The sequence below is a fragment of the Canis aureus genome, chromosome 12 (genome assembly GCF_053574225.1).
Source record: "Canis aureus isolate CA01 chromosome 12, VMU_Caureus_v.1.0, whole genome shotgun sequence".
In the NCBI taxonomy this organism is placed as follows: Eukaryota; Metazoa; Chordata; class Mammalia; order Carnivora; family Canidae; genus Canis; species Canis aureus.
The window spans coordinates 33166420-33182623 of record NC_135622.1 but is presented as its reverse complement, the minus strand read 5'-3'; the positions used below and the strand labels follow the sequence as shown (position 1 = coordinate 33182623).

Sequence of the window (16204 nt, the reverse complement as noted above, 5' to 3'; positions counted from 1 at the left end):
ATCAATATTTTTTTAATTTTTTATTTATTTATGATAGCCACAGAGAGAGAGAGAGGCGCAGAGACACAGGCAGAGGGAGAAGCAGGCTCCATGCACCGGGAGCCCGACGCGGGACTCGATCCCGGGTCCCCAGGATCGCGCCCTGGGCCAAAGGCAGGCGCCAAACCGCTGCGCCACCCAGGGATCCCTGAAAAATGTATCAAATTTATAGTTTTATTTTTATTTATTTATTTATTTTTTAAAAGATTTATTTATTTATTCATTCAGAGAGAGCGAGAGAGGCAAAGACACAGGCAGAGGGAGAAGCAGGCTCCATGCAGGGAGCCCGGATGTGGGACTCGATCCGGGGTCTCCAGGATCACACCCTGGGCTGCAGGCGGTGCTAAACCACTGTGCCACCAGGGTTACCCAAATTTATAGTTTTAAAGACTGCAATAAGATGATGCTATGAGCCTCAACAACAGTTTAGTGAAACATGTCCTGATGGCTGCTGCTGGCCTGGGGTAACCTAGCTTCTATTCTTGAGTACTCTGTTCACCCCCACGCCTCTCTCCCTTCTCTATCTATCTATACTCATTCCCTAGGTGATCTGGATTTAAATGTCACCTATACTGATGATGCCTCACCTCTCCCCTAAACTCCAGATTTGGGCATGGGGCTACTAACTTACCATCTTCCTCACTGGTGCCTAATGATCACATGGAACTTGACAGGCTCCAAAACTCCAACTTGCTCCCCAGCAGTTCTCCCCAACTTAGTGATGGCAACCCCACTTCCAGCTGCTCAAGCCAGGAAGCTGAGTCATTCTTGCTCTCTTCCTCACATGCCACATTCAATCCAACAACAGATCCTGCTCGTTCTACTTTCAAAAAGTATGCATCAGACCTCTCCTCAACACCTCCATGAATAGCACTTTGGCCCAAGTCACCTCATTTCATACTGGATTATTGCAATAGCCTGTAACTGGTTTCTTTGTGTCCTGTCTCCATCCTCCCTGCTATAGTCTATTCTTAACATGGCAGTTAGAATGATCCTTCCTTTCTTTGGCCACTTGGAGCCATAGAGAACCTTTTGTTTTCAACACTTAAGAAAGAAAAAACAACAATTGAGCCCCTTGCTTATTTTTAAAGTAAAATCTTTGGAAGATGTCCCCCACCTGAAGAAAGATAAAAATGTAGTTGGAAGAGCGGCAGAGGCCGGACAGCTCGGTACTTCCTTCCTGACACCTCTGAGGCACTCTGGAGATTATAAAGGGTTTGAAAATCCATTACTCTGCAACAATTGATGAAACCATCCCAGTCTTCTTGAAAGTACCCCCAAAACAGCTTTCTGAAAGAAATTAGAATTCATGAAAGCTGATTTCAGCCTCATCATTCATCGGTTTCCTCTAGAAATCTGTCTTATGCATAAAGTCCAATTAAAAGCTTTGACAGAAAGGTTGAAAAAATAGTTGTTGGCAGCAAACAACTATGAGATTCAACAATACAACGTCTTCTTTCAGGCTGCTTTATTATGTTTTTATGCATAAGTTATCCTAATATTTTCTTGATATTCTACTACTTTTCCTCTACAATAAAAGTTTTTGAAACAATATTTTGTTCCTACAGATTAAAGGTTAAACACTGGGACCAACTACTGACTATTCACCCTGTGTCAAGAGAATACCATTTTCTTAGCTGGCAATTGAATGTGCTCGTTTTTAAGGGAGAAAGATGTACTACGGAAAAAGGAAAGAAATAAAGAATGTGAGACTTGTCTAAAACAGTCTAAATACTATGAGTCTTAGGGAAATATGATTTTGATTGGAGAGGGCACAGTTGATTTCTTGTCATGTCTGTCACTGCTGATCCCCCATCAGTAAAAAGGGAGTAACGGTTTTCCTCTACCTCACTGGGGGACCAACTGTTCTGGTTCTCCCCAGGCTTTCCAGTTTTAGCATTGGAAGTGCTTGTTTAACAAACAGGTCTGGTTGGTTACCTTATTCCTATGTATCACAGGAACACTGTTCAATGTGAGGCAGGGGAAAGGTAAGATAATTCACATTTCAGTTTATCTGGAAGAAATCCAGAGTTTTGTTATTTATATTGTACTGTCTTCTTTATTTTATGCCTGTATTAAGTGGTCCCTGGTTATGATGTGAGAAATGGTTCAGAGACAACAAACTCATCTCAAAAAGGTACTTTCACTTAAATGCTTAGGGAGACCAAATAAAGGTTGTTATTAATAATGAATCTTTTGAAAAATAAGTTATAATTAAGGATTAGGCCCACAGATATAAGGTATAAAATATTCAACCTTTATATATGTATGGAAAGTGAATTTTGTTTACTATTATGATTCTAAATATATTTACATATGTTCATTTTCCCAAAGGTTCGCATTTTTAGTATCTTACCTATAACAGAGACTTTTAGTAACTCAATTTTATCCTTTAGGCCTGCAGCTTTCAGATTGTCACATGCACCTAATAACTGGGAGTCACTGGCATCAGCACCTACATAATATACATCCTATGAGGAAAGAAATTCATATTTTAAGTGTAAATAAAACTATTGCCATTTTATGTAGTTAAGAAAACCTACTTGCTTCTTCTCAAATAATGAAAATGAATTTAATAGATTTGTTAATTCACTTTAAAACAAATTTATAGTATGTTTTAAAAATGATATTCAATGGCAAAAAATTAGAATTGTTAATTTTTACAAACTATGTTTTACAATAACAAATGTCCAAAGAATTTGTGAATTAGCATAATCTGTCATGACTAATCACTGAAATTGTTTACATTTTTCTAAATTTGTCATATTATTTTAAGAAACACAGCAATTTAATTAACCCTTCATAATCTATTTTGACAACAATAAATAGCAACTCATATATAATCAAAGCTAATAGTCCTAAAAAGACAATCTACTTGTAAATAACTGGGAATTGAATATACATCTAATGATTAAAGTAAATATATTGCTTGGTTCGTCAAACCGTAGAACTTACTGGCCATTCTTTAGCAGCTTCCAAAAGTATTGTTCCAAGTCCACACATTGGATCTAAAACAAATGCACCAGCCTACAGACAGAAATATTGATTTGGTGTTATACAGCCTATCATAAATATGTATTATAAAAGAAATCTAAAACTCAAGGAATCAACATTTCAAGAGTAATGATTGCTTTTTGCACTTTATTAGGAATTTCAGGTGGCTAAAGCCATAAGGCAGGTGTATGAACATTAGGAAGGTTTCTGGTGTGGCTAAATTGCAGTGAGTGAGAGAGAAAATGTGGTGTCCACATTAGAGGTAGCTAGGTGAGTCGGTCAAGATGCACTAGATTATGCTGCATGTAATAACAATCCCTAAATTTTAAAGGTTGAAAAATACACAGCTCATGCTACATTCCTCACAGATGGGCATCTGGTGCTTCTGCTTCTTACTCTGGAAGCCAAACTCATGAAGTGGTCACCATCCAGAGCATTGCCATTACTGTGGCACAGGGGAAAAAAGCATGACAAATTATATACTAGCTCTTAAAGATGCCATCCAGAAGTGAGACACATTACTTCCACTGACATTTAACTGGCTAAAGTATGTTAGTCACATGACACCCATAAATTGAAGGGGTCAGGAAAGTGTAATCCTACCTGTGCCTGGGAAAAGAGGAAATTTGGAGAAAAAACTATTCCCATTATGGAGGGGTCACATCATGTCACATCTTGTAGGTACTGCAAGGATTCTGGTTCTATTAGGAAGAATAGGAAACTACTGGGGGGTTCTAAGCAGAGGAATAACATATTACACTTCAGTGGGATCACTCTGGCTGCTCTGCAGAGAATGGATCAGAGAAGGGTAGGAGTGTTAACAGAGAGGCTAGTTAGGGGATACAAACAAGAAATGATGGTGACTTGTATTAAGAGTGGTATTGGTAAAAGTGATGAGAAGTGGAATGTTAAAAATGGCAGTGATAGGAAACGACTTTGTGACCTGAGCAACTGGCAGAGCTCCCTGTTACTGAGATGGGAAGAGATGGGAAGAAGCAGCTTTGAAGGAGACAAAGAGTATAGTTCTGGACATGTTAATTTTGAGCTACCTCTTAGATGAAGTATAGACGTCAAGTGATTTGTTGAACATATGGGTCTAGAGTTCAGGGGAGAGGTTCAGGCTACAGATATAAAGTTGGGAACACTAAGTGTTAGTCATAAATGATATTTAAAGCATCAGAACTAGATGAGTCATCTAGAAAGTGAGAGAAGTTAAAAAAGAAAAGTCTATGGGTTGGACCCTGGTGATCTCCTAAGTATAGACGTTGGTAGATGAAGATTCAGCAATGCATACTGACAGCAGCACATACTGATGTAGGAGGAGAACTAGAGTGGTGTTCCAAAAAACAGTGGAAAAAAATGTTTCAAGAAGAAGAGTGATGACAGTATCAAAGTGCTAAGAGGTAAGTAAGATGAGCAGTGTCAGTGGAGTGCTAGTGATGACAGCCTGCTGGAAGTGGGCACAAGAGAGAAGGAGAAGATAGGAAGTACTGACGCCAAATATGGACAACTATTTTTAAGAGTCTTTCTGTAAAGGGAAGCAGAGAAGGAGCATGTGGGTTCAGGAAAGGGTTATTTTTTTTAAAGTTTCAAGATATTAAATCAAGGGTACATGCTGCTGGGAATGTGCAGTAGAGAGAAAAGTCCTGAAGTAGGCATGAGGTAATAGAATCCAGTCAGCAAGTACTGGAGTGAAATAAGGACAGTTCACTTATTGTGATGATGGTAAGGCAAAGTATGTGGGCACAGATTCCAATATGTTGGTAGATTTGGTGAGGAGAACATGTTGAAGTTTTTTTCTGATTCCAATATTTAAGTCAAATAAGAAGCAAGAGAGTGAAAAGTGTGGGTAAGGAAATGACTATAATGGTAGAACATAGAATCCAAGCTGTGAATGAGGGGTGAAGACGGGTGATGAATAATGGACAATGGTAAGTAAGGTCAAAAGACTAGAGGCCCCAGGGGTTAAGGAACTGTGCGGTAAGGTGCTAGAGGAATTGAACAGGAAGGAGAAAGAGGCTGAGAACAGGATTCTTGAAATTGATATTTTTGGAAGGTATATCCCTCAGGGTCTAAGATACAACTAAGGTAGATTATTAGAGGTAGGGAAGCCAAGACACTAAGGGATCAGGTTACAGAGTGGACATTGAGATCCTAAAGAACTAGGACAGCAATAGTGTCCTACACTCTTGTAGAAATGACAGGAAGAGAGGTCTGCATGTGACTGGATAGTTTCAAGGCATGTTCTTCAAACACACAGAGAGGTTCTGGGTAAAAGGAACAATGAGGAGCAAGCAGGACACCTACCACCTCTAGCCCCATGGTCCCTTGAAATGTCTACAGAGGAAGCAGAGTGCTCAGTGGAGAGCCCGGTTTCAGTCAGAGCCAGAGGGCACTTAATGGAAAGAAACATAATGTCCTTCAGGAGAGAGAGAGAGAGAGAGAGAGAGAGAGAGAGAGAGAGAGAAAGAAAGAGAGAGAGAGAGAGAGAGAGATTGATTTTCCCCTGAGCAGTAATTCTAAGGAGAGTAGCTGATGGATGCCCCGTGAAGGGATGGTTAAGTAAAAAGAATAATGATCTAAATGACAATTTAGTTAAAAATAACAATGGTCTGAGAACTAATTTTTATTAAGATCTTAATATGTAGCTTAATACTGTGCTCTTCCTCCTCTCAACTTGGTCCATGCTCCATGATGTGATCTGACCTTAAATATATTTAGTATCTTTATGTTACACAGGACTTTCTCTAGCTATGACATTTGGGTACACAGGCAGAAGTAGACAAGTATTTTCATGCCTATATTAATAACTAAGACTTGCAGAACTTGATTTTCCTTGTTAGGATATTTAGGAAGGAGAACAGTTTGTGGTAAATGTGAAAAATATCTAACATCCTTATGTTTAGATTTCATTGTTAGTGGCACTGACATACCCAAGGTTGGATACTGGGATAATTTACACTGTGGGTCATTATAATGAAGAATATGAGGACGAAAGGCAGGCAGGGACAAGGGGGGTGGCCCGCCCTAAGAGGAAACCACCCTTAAAAGGATTTTACAACACCCTGGAAGGGGCCCTCCACTCTTTCCCAAGTGATAGGTACATGACAAAAACCTGATTGGGTGACAAGAGTACGGAGGGTTAATCGGATTAAAAAACCTCACAAAAACTCTCTTGGGTCCTTTCCCTCTTTGGGAGCTTTGTACTCTCAATAAACTTTGCTTTATTATCACTCACTCAATAAACTTTGCTTTGCTGCCCACCACTCTTCATCTGGTCTACCTCTTCATTCTTCAAAGTGGAATGAACAAGAACCACGGATACTAAAGGAAAAGAAATCCTATAACAAATACTAAACTCCTTCAAAACTACTGTGCTGTGCTACTTCTTTCATGCTTTAACAGACTTCCTATGCTGGTGGTCACATTTAGAGAAACAATCCTTACTCTAGGTTCTAACAAGGCAAACTCACAATAAGGGAAAATTTTATCAAACATTACTTTGGATATTTTAATTTACTTTCTACTTTTCTGACAAATGGATGTTTATGTCAAGATGAAGGTAACATTTCAAACTTGTATAGGGTGGTTATATAAATTTATATTTATATAATACATATATATGTGTGTGTGTATATATAGTTATATAGTTATATAAACTGTGGTGAGATCACTGGCAGTTTGGTAACCATAACTCTCTCTCCCTAGACTAAAAGAAATTTGGAACTAAAGATTAAAATCAAATAAAAAAGGAAAACATGGATTCTGGGAACATGATAATCTTAAAGTAGCTTTTTCCTTTTCTCTCAACTCCAAGCATTTATTTCCCCTAAGCCCAGGTGATGCTCAGACATACAGGCAACTAGTGCTAAGAGAAAGCCCTGGGCTTCATTTGGGACCCAGAAGGAACTGGTATGAGGCCTCTCAGCCATGGCTGGGTGGGGGATTAGAGACTAGCACTGAAGCCCAGAAGGGAGAATCATTGGAATGGGGAGAACCTGGTCTTCAGAGATCTATAGATCTGTAGGGAGACCAATAAATAGAAAAGTTTTCACCTAGAAATAGAAAAGTTTTCAGCCTGGCTGACAGATTCTCTTTATACTGTCAAGCCCAGTGGCACCAGAGATCCATTGGCCTTCTACTATTAATAGGATTTTAGCCATTTAAAATATTTTAAAAACCACAGTTGAGTCCCAGTGAGCCAAAGAGAAAATAACAGCACATCTAAAGGGCAGGGGTCCATGAGTAGCAAGAGAATAAATAGGCAGAACAATCAGAACATACATCTAGTGAAACAGAACTCCTGGAGAAGATAGATAAGTATTTGAACAAAAAAATTAAGAGCTTCTAGAGGTATTCAAATGTATGTGCACATGCACAAAACTTTTCAAAGCTAAAAAACCATGATTTTTAAGCTAAAAATTCCAATGAATAAAGTAGAACATATCTCTATGACTCTTGTTATAGCTTGGAAAATAATGTTCAAGAATAACTCAAAATGCAGATCCAAAATATAAAGAGATAGAAACCATGTGAGAAAGGACAAGCAACTTGGAGGATAGTTCCAGGAAGCCTAACTTGTTTATGATCTCAGAAGCAGAAAAACAAAGTAGTTTATAGTAAAAGTCACTAAAGCAAGACAGTTGAGTCAGTAACAATTACATAAATAGTGAAAGATAGAGTGCCTGAGCCAGAGAAATAACAGTAACTTTTATAATTATTATGTATTCCAAATAATTATTATAACTATAATTATTATTGCCATTGCAGCAGCTAATACTTAAACACTTTCTATATAACACGCACTGTTCTAATCACGTAATGCTACTTCACTTAATCCTCACGTGACCCAGGAGCTTTTTTTTTTTTTTTCTACAGATTTATTTATTTTAGAGAGAGAGTGCATATGTGGGGGCTGGGGGAGGAGCAGAGGGAGGTAGAGGGAGAGAATCTGAAAAGCAGACTCACTACTGAGCAGGGCGGTGCATCACAAGGCTTGATCTCACAACCTTGAGATCATGACTTGAGCTAAAATCAAGAAGCTGACAATGGACTGAGCCATCAGGTGCCTCTCCCCCAGGAGATTATTATTCTCATCTTGCAAATGAGAAAATGAGGCACAGAGATGTTAAATATCTTGCCCAAAGTTTCCCAGCAAGTAAGTGGTGGAGCCAGAATTAGAACTCAGGCAGTCAGATACACCAAGTTCTGGGTTGAATAAAAAACACACATATGCAAGTATATTCTACTAATATTTCTGAACTTCAGAGGATTTTTTTTCTTTCAAGGCTTTATTTAAATTCAAGTTAGTTAATATATAGTGTAGTATTGTTTTCAGGAGTAGAAGTTAGTGATTCATCATTTGTATATAACACCCAGCACTCATCACAAGTGCCCTCCCTAATGCCCATCCACGTAGTTACCCCAACTCCTGAACTGTAGAGAATTAAAGAGAAAAGTCTTACACGCATCCAAGCAGAAAGACCAGGCAACTATAAAGGAAAAGGAAAATCACACTGGCATGTACTGTTCATCTAGAACACAGGAAAGTAAATGGCAATGAGACAGCATCTACAGACCTTGAGGGAAAGGGACTGCCACTCAAGATTCTTACATCCAGCCAAGATGGGTATTTATCCCAGGATGAAAAACAAATTTGAGGATATATAGGAATTTCAGACAATGCATTATTTGGATACCACACTTGAGGAAATTACCTTAGATAAGACTTTAACCAGCCAACAAAGAAACCAGAGCAGAGACCTCAAATAGGGAAAGACAAAGTGAAGAACAGTGGGGAAGAGTGACATACCTTGTGGTATGCCTGTGTGTAATATACAGAAAAGTGTGTGTGTGTATACATAATTACACCTTCGTGGTTAAGGATGGGCTGTTAAATATAAGTGCTAAATAAGAACTTTTGCATCAGAAGGTGCATATCTCGGGGAAGTTTTGACACATGGTAAATAATTTTGTTCAATCTAGTTGTTGGGGGTTGGGAGTGGAGGGGTATAAAAATGTTTCAAAGGTCTCATTACAGTGAGGAGTCAAGGTGGGTTAGGAGAAGAGAAGAAAAGCCCTCTAGAGGTCTCATGATAAGGAAGAGGGTAAGTTTAGAGTGTCTTGGTGGTGAAAACAGTGTCTTGACAAAGTAAACAGCTGATATCTTGTTTTAAAGAAACAGTAGAGGGATCCCTGGGTGGCGCAGCGGTTTGGCGCCTGCCTTTGGCCAGGGCGCGATCCTGGAGACCCGGGATCGAGTCCCACATTGGGCTCCCGGTGCATAGAGCTTGCTTCTCCCTCTGCCTATGTCTCTGCCTCTCTCTCTCTCTCTGTGACTACCATAAAATAAAAAATAAATAAATAAATAAATAAATAAATAAATAAAGAAAGAAAGAAAGAAAGAAAGAAAGAAAGAAAGAAAGAAAGAGCAGAGTCCCACGTGCTTAATCAAGAGAGGTGGGAACAGCAACCATTAGTAGAATACAACAATAAAGTATAATCTCCAACCTCAAGGACAGTAATGAAATGATTATCAAGTAACTTGATCAAACTGGCAAAAATAAAACTAAGAAACAATATAAGAAGTAATAAACAGTAAATAGAAGGAATATAATCAAGTATGTCTGTCATAATACTAAATTCTCTCACTGGCAGACAGAGACCATCGGAGTGGTTAAAACAGCTGTGTGTTTATAAAAAAAAAAATTACTGAAAGCACAGTTGAAAATAAAGCAGTGGCAAAGAAATGCAGCAAATGCAAGGAAAAAAAAGGAGTAAAAATATTAGTAAGACATGAAATTTAAGTTTAAACTCACTAATCAAGATAAAGAGAACTTTATGTTACAATAAAAAGGCACAATTCCCGATGAAGCAATAAGTCATTAAATGCGCATATACCAAACTAGACAGCAGCAGACTAAGGCAACAACCAGCAGAAGTGCAAAAAGTTAAAAATATAAATACAGTAACATAATGAGATTTTGAAATACCTCTTTCAGAATTGTACAGTTAGGAAAATAATAATATAGCAGACATTTCTTGACTAAAAAAAATTATTTTCTTATGTCCACAGAACACTTATAAACATTGATCCAGATCTTGGTCACAGAGAAAAACTTAAAATTTAAGAAATAGAGGTTTTATAGGTGACATAAAAGATTAGAAATAATAAAATGTAGCTATCTTTGAACTCAGCTTTTTCATAGTCAAAATACTCTCAGAAGTTCAACATATATAAAAGCATATCGCTGTAGCAGTTCATAAATATAATGGCAACAGAAAGAAAAAGATAGAAAAAAAGAGAAATTAAAAGAAAGGAAAAGAAAGCTAGCAACCATCAATCAGTCGATTATTATACAAAGTACCTTGTTATTAATAAGAATGCAAACATTTTCCTTACCTTAATTTCAGCGAGAGAGGCCATTGCCCATGCAATGGTAGACCTCAGGCCTGCTGTCTTGATGTAAGCTCTGCTAGCTAAAGGAACCCTACAAAGAAAAGTAACAAAGTAACACCCAGTATTACTGGATAGTCTAAAGACGATCATGATATAAATAAAAATGATTAACCTGTCCATATCAACATATTCATCTAAGAATCCCCTCAATTACAGAATAGTTTAGCCTTATTAAAAAATACCTTCTCTAATTGGCACCTTGTCTAACCAGCCAGTGTGACACTTCAGAGAGGTAAATTTGTGGGGTGCCTGGGTGGCTCAGTCAGCTAAGCATCTGCCTTCCACTCAGGTCATGGTCTGAGAACCCTGGGATAGAGCACTGTGTCACTGGACTCGTTGCTCAGCAGGGAACCTCTTTCTCCCTCTCCCTCTACCCCTCCACTGGCTTATATGCGCTCTCTCAAATAAATAAATAAAATCTTAAAAAAAAAAAAAGGTAAACTTGTTAGATAACTGAAATTTTAAACTCTTAAGAAGTGTTTGACTTATACAAATCTAAACACATAGGGAAATCTCTCTCAAACGTTAATATATTTTTCTGCTTTCTGATATGGAATACACGGGAACTTTTCTTGCTGATCTGGAGTCAAGAGGAACATATTGTTCTCTGATACAGATGTAGTATGGGAAGTAGGGCTGAATGGATGCTAACCCTTGAAATCTGTTTTCTAGAAAAAGATTGCTTTTGTAAATTTGCTCTTTGCTCATTTGCATCTTTCTAAAAGATGAAATGAAGCATGACATTGCATTGTCTAAAATAATTTATGGAATGAAGAGCTGAAGTAGACATCTCTCAAATGAGTTCACTGGCCTCCATTATGTATTACTTCATACTTCATCCTCTACCTCATCACTGCTACCATCAGTGTTTCCAGATTTGATGGAAGTTTTCAAAATATTATTTCTATCTTTCTAATGCTATGAACAAGCAAGCTTGAGAAAAGCTATTACAATCACCCTAACCATTCCTTTTTTTACGTTCTGGCTTATAGATGCCTAGATGTGAGCTCAGAGCAAATGGGGTATTCCTATTGAATTTTTATAATCTTTAAAAATATTCCATTCTTAGAATCTAGAAAAAGGATATCTAAATCACATTATAGTATGTAAACAAGGATGTACATATAAAATGTTTTGAAGATACCAACAATATTTAAATGCTTCCAAGGAGCTAGAAATCACTATTTTCATCCAGCTAGCTCTTTCTTCCCAAAGCATCTAGAAAAGTACCTGTTACATGATGTGTCCAACAAATATTTTGGAATAAGGAAATGAGTCATTTGCATTTGTTATCATATAGTACCCTGCAAGATTAGAGAAATACCTGAAGTAGATTTTAAATACTGGAAATACTCTCCCACAATAAAAGAATAATGACTATAGAATGTTCAAATGTGAATTTTAAGAACTATGTTTCTATTTTAATAAAAACTCCAGATGCCAACAGACTAAGGGCATGTGAAAATCATTTAATAATAGAAATAATTAGATATAATTTTCAGGATGAATCATGTAATCAGTGAATGATTGTAATCAAATCTTTTATAGCTCTAACTGGCCAGATTAAATCATATGCATTAAGCACCAAGAAAACACTTCACTGGCTCAAGTAAAGAACCCAAATGCTTTGCTTTTAGCCCCCTCTGGTATACTGACATTTCATATGATAAATAAGAGGATAAATTCTTACTTTTACAAACTCTACGGGACAAATCTGAAGCTTAGAGAATAAGATCTACCTGAACACAGGGATTCCCACCACAGAGTAAACATCATTTAGATGTATGAAGATCTGAAAGAACAAATAGATGTTAGAACAGAACAGGAAATGCATTACAAAATGCATTGACAATTTGAAAACTTCCATTTTGAAACTATGTTTTATTTTTAAATTTTATTTTTCTAATAATCTATATTTTAATAAAAAAAATCTAAGGCACTATTTGTCATATATGGAAAGATGTTCCATAATAATTTTTCTTGAGCAGAGAAAAAGTAAATTTTTAGTACATTCCACTGAAAGAGTCTGAGGATAACTCAGAATACAGGGAATATGGAGAATCATGTTCTGAAGAGATCTTGAGTTTTTTCTTCCCAGAGATTCTGAATTATCATCACTGGATCAGACTTTTCAGCACTGTGGGTTAGAAAAGACTTCCTAAAACCAATCTTAATTCCAACTTCAAACAAGACTTGAGGTCACACAGGACCATCACAGGCTACACATATTTCCAGGGAAACAAAATTTTCTTCAGGCCAAAGATATCATAGCAAGGGTGACCTTTTCTCTATTTTCTGTAGGTGAGCTGCTTCTTCTGTACTGTCCTTCTCCTGTTAGGCCATTAAGAGGATTTAAATGTCTCAAGTTATAATTAGTAGCTCAATTAAATTTTAAAAGTTAGAATTTTACTTTAGTAGTCTGATGAGTTCATGGAATATTCCGACTCAATGTTTGACCTCAAGAGCATTTGATCTCTGATACTTTGACTCCAAGGTTATTTTTACTATATAGTTTAATCAGAATTACTTTAACATTGACAAATTTTTATTTAAAAAGAATGATCTGGGATGGACTCCACTTTGTAAATTTAAATCCTTGATCATCAAAGCAAAGCTTTCCAATTTTTTGCATTATTCATTTTAGCAAAAGTATTTATCAGGATTCTTTTCTAATTAAAATCGATACTCAGAAAATACACTGATATTTTTACACTCAAATGTTACTGAGACTAGCTTCTCCCACTATAAAATTTTTTCTCTTAATTTTGCAGAACAAAATTTTTTAAGGTTTGAGTCTTCTGTTATTTTTGGTCACAAACTTTACTGTACAATTTTACTGTTGTCAATTATGCTAATAGCTATTATTAATTACATGAAATGGCTGATAGGAATTAAATGAGCTATATTTATTTAGGACCTAAACTATGAGAAAACTAATTCTGAGGCAGTGATATGGGGCCAAGTAGAAATGGGGAGATGGGAACCAGCAGAGCACAAGACAAGAGAAATGGAAAGGGGAGACAGAAGGAGGACACTCTCATGTCAAAACATTCTTGGAGTCAAAATATTTTCATGACAGTAATGAACATACATCAAACATTATTTTGGAAAAGTGAAAATATCAAATGGAAAACACTGAAAAATAAAACAACATAAAATTCTGATATGGCTAGCTATTATTCCATTTAAAGGTATGGAAGAATAAATTTATGAGTCAATGAATCATGAAAATGACTAAACTACCTGTCAAATTTATCAGATGGTTTTCAAAAAGGTGAAAAAAATATTTTTAAGACTTATTTATTTGAGAGAGAGAAAGAACCATGAGGGTGGGGGGAGGGCCAGAGGGAAAGGCTCTCAAGCACATTCCTGCTGAGCACAGAGGACCCTGAGATCATGACTTGAGCAGAAATCGAGTCAGACTCTTAACCGACTGAGCCATCTAGGCACTCTGTGAAGAGTATTTTTAATACTAGCTTTGGTTTCCCCATATAAGTGTTTACTTTGTTCCAATGAAAAATCTCATGTAACCTCATTAAGTTAACTTTGAAAATAGAGAAAAAAAAAGAAAAACATAATCCCAGAATCCTAACAAAGCCACTATTAACATACTACTGAATTTCCCAGAATCCTAACAAAGCCACTATTACATACTATTGAATTTTGTGTGGACCTTTTTGTTTTCTATTCATTTGCTTATTTTTTTTATCATTAGCCAGAATTTTTTATTTTAGACACTTAATACATATTATAGTGATTGCAGAGAGGATCTCTGAATCCTTATAATAAATTTTTAAAAATTCAACTGTGACAAAACAATTCCATCCCAAAACATCTTATTTGGATAAGACATTTTCAACAGTGAAAAATACTGGCAAAACTATCTGTACTTTTCTACTGCTAAAGAGAAAACTGACTGCTAGATTCATGTAGACAAGCCTTTTAAAAAAAGTCTGAAGCAAAAGTGAAAAGTACAATACAGATAGTTGACATTGTCTTTAAACAATTAGGTTATAGGCATATAAAATAAAACATTCAGTACCTCTAAATTTGGATTCCTCAAATCTGCTTTCCATCCAAACTGTTTCATAACAGCAATTCCAATTACTCTTCCTACCTCCTGAAAAAGCAGAAAGTTATAGAAAAGAATACTAAAAATGAAAATTTTACATTTAAATGTAAGCAAAAACTAAGAGAGCATGTAGGAAAATCAAGTCAGACTATCTGGGAGTAATTTAGGGTTACAATATTAAAATATGACACGTGTTTTCTGTTCAAGGCAATAGTAGGAAATAGATGTGAGATGAAAGATGGGTTATTTGAGCTACTATAATCTGCTATATTTAGAAACTACCAGAATGATAGTGTTAGACTCCATCTTTAGGGTCTGACTTTGAGGCTGGCCAAACAAGGACCAAGACCTGTGCTCTTATATTAACGAACTTTGCTAGGGCCAAGTGCTAAAGTGTTTTGAAGGAAACTGTGGTGTTTGCTTTCCCTTAGATGGCTGAGATTTTGAGTGCATTTGTGTATTTGCGTCTGGGTCCTTGACAATCATACATACAAGGTATAATGTAGAGCAACCATCTAATAAAACCAATATAATAAACACAGAGCTGAAGAGAAACCCGAGGATAATAATTGTAGGATTTCCCAATGTAAAGAGTACCTATGAGTTTAAGGAAACTTTGAGGGAGAAAGTAAAAAAAGGAGGAGGCCATTACATGGAATGGCATACCACTACTCTTAAGCATCTGAGGTAAAGTTAAAAAGGAAAATGCATTTTTAAAGAGATTTAATTATATGAAATTAGGCCTAGTTATCTGCCAAGGCCAAGTTATCTATCTATTCTGTGAAAGACTGTCCTCTCATTTTAAATCTAAAGAGTGGTTAATTCTTTTAGAAAATGGAACTTCATCCTGGGAGGTAAGTGTACCTGTGCAGTAAAGGTCTTTGCAATAGCTCCACTGCAGCGACAAGAAACTCTGAAAGTCAAGTCCTTCTGGTTTTGGGTATCACCTGCTTTTACCACATCATTCTGAAATGCTTCTTGAGATTTTTCTCTTTTAGTGAGAAAATCTTGCTCCGGTGTTTCTTCTTCTATTTCCTTTTCCAGCTGGCATTCCCTACTCTCTTGTAGCTCTTGCATTTGTTCTGTTTTTAATTTCTTAGGATTGATGATGTCATTTTCTTCTACTTTTCTTTTCAGTGGGTTAGCATCTCTTTGAGAAAGTTTACCTTTTTTTGTATCAAGTTCAAGAAGATTTTTCCAAATTGAAATGGCATTCAACCAACTTTCTGGATCATCGTTTACAAGGTTTTGCATTTCATTAAATATTTTTCCTAAATAAATAAGATCTTAGTTTATCCTATATTGAAGCTTTAAAGACAGTCTATTATATTAATCACCCTTAAATTCCATTACCTCTATTTCTTTAAAATAAGTTTTACTAAATTGCTACCTGAATAGTGAGTTTACCTTCACCTGGATTTATAGAACTTAACATAAGGCTATTATGCAAAATAAAGCTCATTCTTATATTCCATACTTAACATCAACACTATTTTAAAATTCCTATAGAGTTATCATATATTTTAGCAAGATCATTTGTCCTATGATAACATATATCTATACCTTCAATATATGCATAGAGCTAGAGTATTGATTTTTGAAATAATGCTGATTTTGCTTATAAAAACTAAGTAAAAAAA

The 16204-nt window shown here is 36.3% G+C and overlaps 1 protein-coding gene across 9 annotated transcripts in view; it reads right to left on the bottom strand.

Moving 5' to 3' along the window:
- The window catches only part of THUMPD2 (THUMP domain 2 tRNA and snRNA guanosine methyltransferase), a 37478-nt gene that overhangs the window by 11180 nt on the left and 10094 nt on the right, over window positions 1-16204 (bottom strand). For 2 of the 9 annotated variants that reach the window (XM_077843509.1, XM_077843510.1), the window contains 6 exons: window positions 15429-15835; window positions 14535-14612; window positions 12232-12284; window positions 10436-10523; window positions 2995-3066; window positions 2396-2510 (listed from right to left, as the gene is read on the bottom strand). In XM_077843509.1, coding sequence (XP_077699635.1) covers window positions 2396-2510; window positions 2995-3066; window positions 10436-10523; window positions 12232-12284; window positions 14535-14612; window positions 15429-15835 — 813 coding nt within the window. Of the gene's footprint in view, window positions 1-27; window positions 1330-1977; window positions 2054-2395; window positions 2511-2994; window positions 3067-10435; window positions 10524-12231; window positions 12285-14534; window positions 14613-15428; window positions 15836-16204 lie in introns of those variants that run through there. The other 7 variants (XM_077843514.1, XR_013349389.1, XR_013349390.1 and 4 more) reach the window with 7 other exon arrangements.